Source organism: Chiloscyllium plagiosum, chromosome 39 (genome assembly GCF_004010195.1).
Source record: "Chiloscyllium plagiosum isolate BGI_BamShark_2017 chromosome 39, ASM401019v2, whole genome shotgun sequence".
NCBI lineage: Eukaryota > Metazoa > Chordata > Chondrichthyes > Orectolobiformes > Hemiscylliidae > Chiloscyllium > Chiloscyllium plagiosum.
Window position 1 is genome coordinate 1,881,041 of NC_057748.1, and position 1,996 is coordinate 1,883,036.

Consider the following 1,996-nt stretch of genomic DNA (forward strand, 5'->3'; position numbering starts at 1 on the left):
AGAGTGTTGAGGCAGAGGTAGGGTAAGACTGAAGTGGAGGGGGGGTTGAGATGGAGGGAGAGGGTTAGCTAGAGGAGTGAGGTGGGGGGAGCGAGAGCCTGAGGTGACTATTATCTTTCAGCTGTGATCTTGGGAAAGATGATAGAGTTTGTACAAATAACCCTCCTGGGGCTGGTGTGGTGTGGAGGCTGAAATTTGCAAAGCGATTATTTCCCTGTAATTCAAATGAAAGGATTACAAGTGATTACTTAAACTGGATCAGCCTGTTCCTACCTCATGCCACAGGAAATACAACGGGCACAAAATCCCAGAATAATGTCAGTCGACACCTCAATTGGAAAATACTTCCAACAGCTGCTCAGAGGAGTCACTGCATCGTGAATGACAAAACCTGCACTCTGCTCACTCTGATCTCATGCTATAGATTCTGGGTCTTATGATCCTGCTCCAACCACCTGATGAAGGAGGGTCGCTCCGAAAGCTACTGCTTCCAAGTAAACCTGTTGGACTATAACCTGGTATTGTGTGATTTTTAACTTCCTGTTAATGGACCAGGATATCCCTGAGGGATTTCAGTCCCGGAATTAAATTGGGATCATGACTATCACTGTTGCTGATTGAGCTTCTTCCCTTCAATCCTTTTCATTCCTAAAGACATTTTAATTCCAAGCAAGAGGCTCCTTCCCTCCCTCCACCTCACCCTTCCTTCTGTCTCAGTCTCTCCCTCCATCTCTCCATCTCCATCACTCCACCTCACTCCCTCCTTCCACATCTCTGCCCTCTCTCCCCCTCATCCTCTCCTTTCCATTGCCTCAGCCTCTCCCTCACCTCAGCTCTTCCTCCCTCCATCTCTCTCCATTGATCTCCCTCCTTCCACCTCTCCCTCTGCCTCCACCTTCGTTCCTCTCTCTCTCGCAGGAATATTGTGTCAGTTAAAACCTTTAATGCAGCGATAACAAATGGACTGGTTACATCAGGTTGAGGACTTAATTGCCATTCGAACTGAAGAGATACAGGGTCAGTACTGGACAGAAAGAGGGCATTCAGCCTTTCAAGTCCAGCTGCTAGATAAATTGAGTCAGCCTCATTCTCCCACCCAGCCCTGCAGTCTCTGAGTGTCTCTGTCCCTCAGAAACCAATTTCCAGTCATCAGTCACTTGGCTGTAAGAATACACAGCAGAGGAGGTAGTGGCCTGGTGGCTTTATCGCTCAGCTACTATTGGTCTGGGTACTTGGGTTTGAATCCTGCCACTGCAGATGGTGGAATTTTAATCCAATTAAAAAATTGAGAATTAAAAGCTTAATTGTCTGGGAAAAGAAACATTTGCATCACTAACATCCTTTAGGAACAGAAATCTGCCATCCTTACCTGGTAGACTAGCAGGAGGCAGCAGGCTGGGAGAACTCAGCAAGCCAGGCAGCAGCAGGAGGTGGAGAAGCCAACACTTCGGGTTCTTACCCTGGTCTGGGCCTACACGTGACCCCATGTTGATTCTTAGCTGCCCTCTGGGCCATTAGGGATGGGTAATAAATGCTGGTCTCGGCAGTGACACCCTCATCCCGTGACTGAATTAAAAACAAAGCTGGGAAAAGGATGGTGAATGTTTTGGAAGCATCTCATTAAAGTTGGATTTATTCAGGTGATTGCTGTAGCCATGGATGAGTTCACGGACCGGAATATATTTAAGGATCTGATAGAAGCTTCCAGCCGCCGGCGAGTCCCTGTTTACATCATCCTGGACCAGGACAATGTGAAGTATTTCCTGGAAATGTGCAAGAAAATAGAATTGAACAACTTGATGATTCGTGTGAGTGACCCACTGAGGGGTGAGGGGACTGACTCTATGTGAGGGTTTGCACTATCCCCTGCCCCTCATGCTGAGGCAGCTGTCACCCCCTGCCCTCACACTAGACCCCAACTCCACCTACTCCCCCACTTCCCCCCTCCCTCCCACTCTCCCTTCCCTCGTTTTCCTATCCCTCTCCCTCTTCCCCC

At 48.5% G+C, this 1,996-nt stretch overlaps 1 protein-coding gene across 1 annotated transcript in view; it reads left to right on the forward strand.

Annotated features, from left to right (window-relative positions):
• The window catches only part of LOC122542102 (protein FAM83F-like), a 23,088-nt gene that overhangs the window by 14,685 nt on the left and 6,407 nt on the right, over positions 1–1,996 (forward strand). Inside the window, exon 2 of the mRNA XM_043679469.1 lies at positions 1,641–1,808. Within this exon, the coding sequence (XP_043535404.1) occupies positions 1,641–1,808 (168 nt within the window). The remainder of the gene's footprint in view (positions 1–1,640; positions 1,809–1,996) is intronic.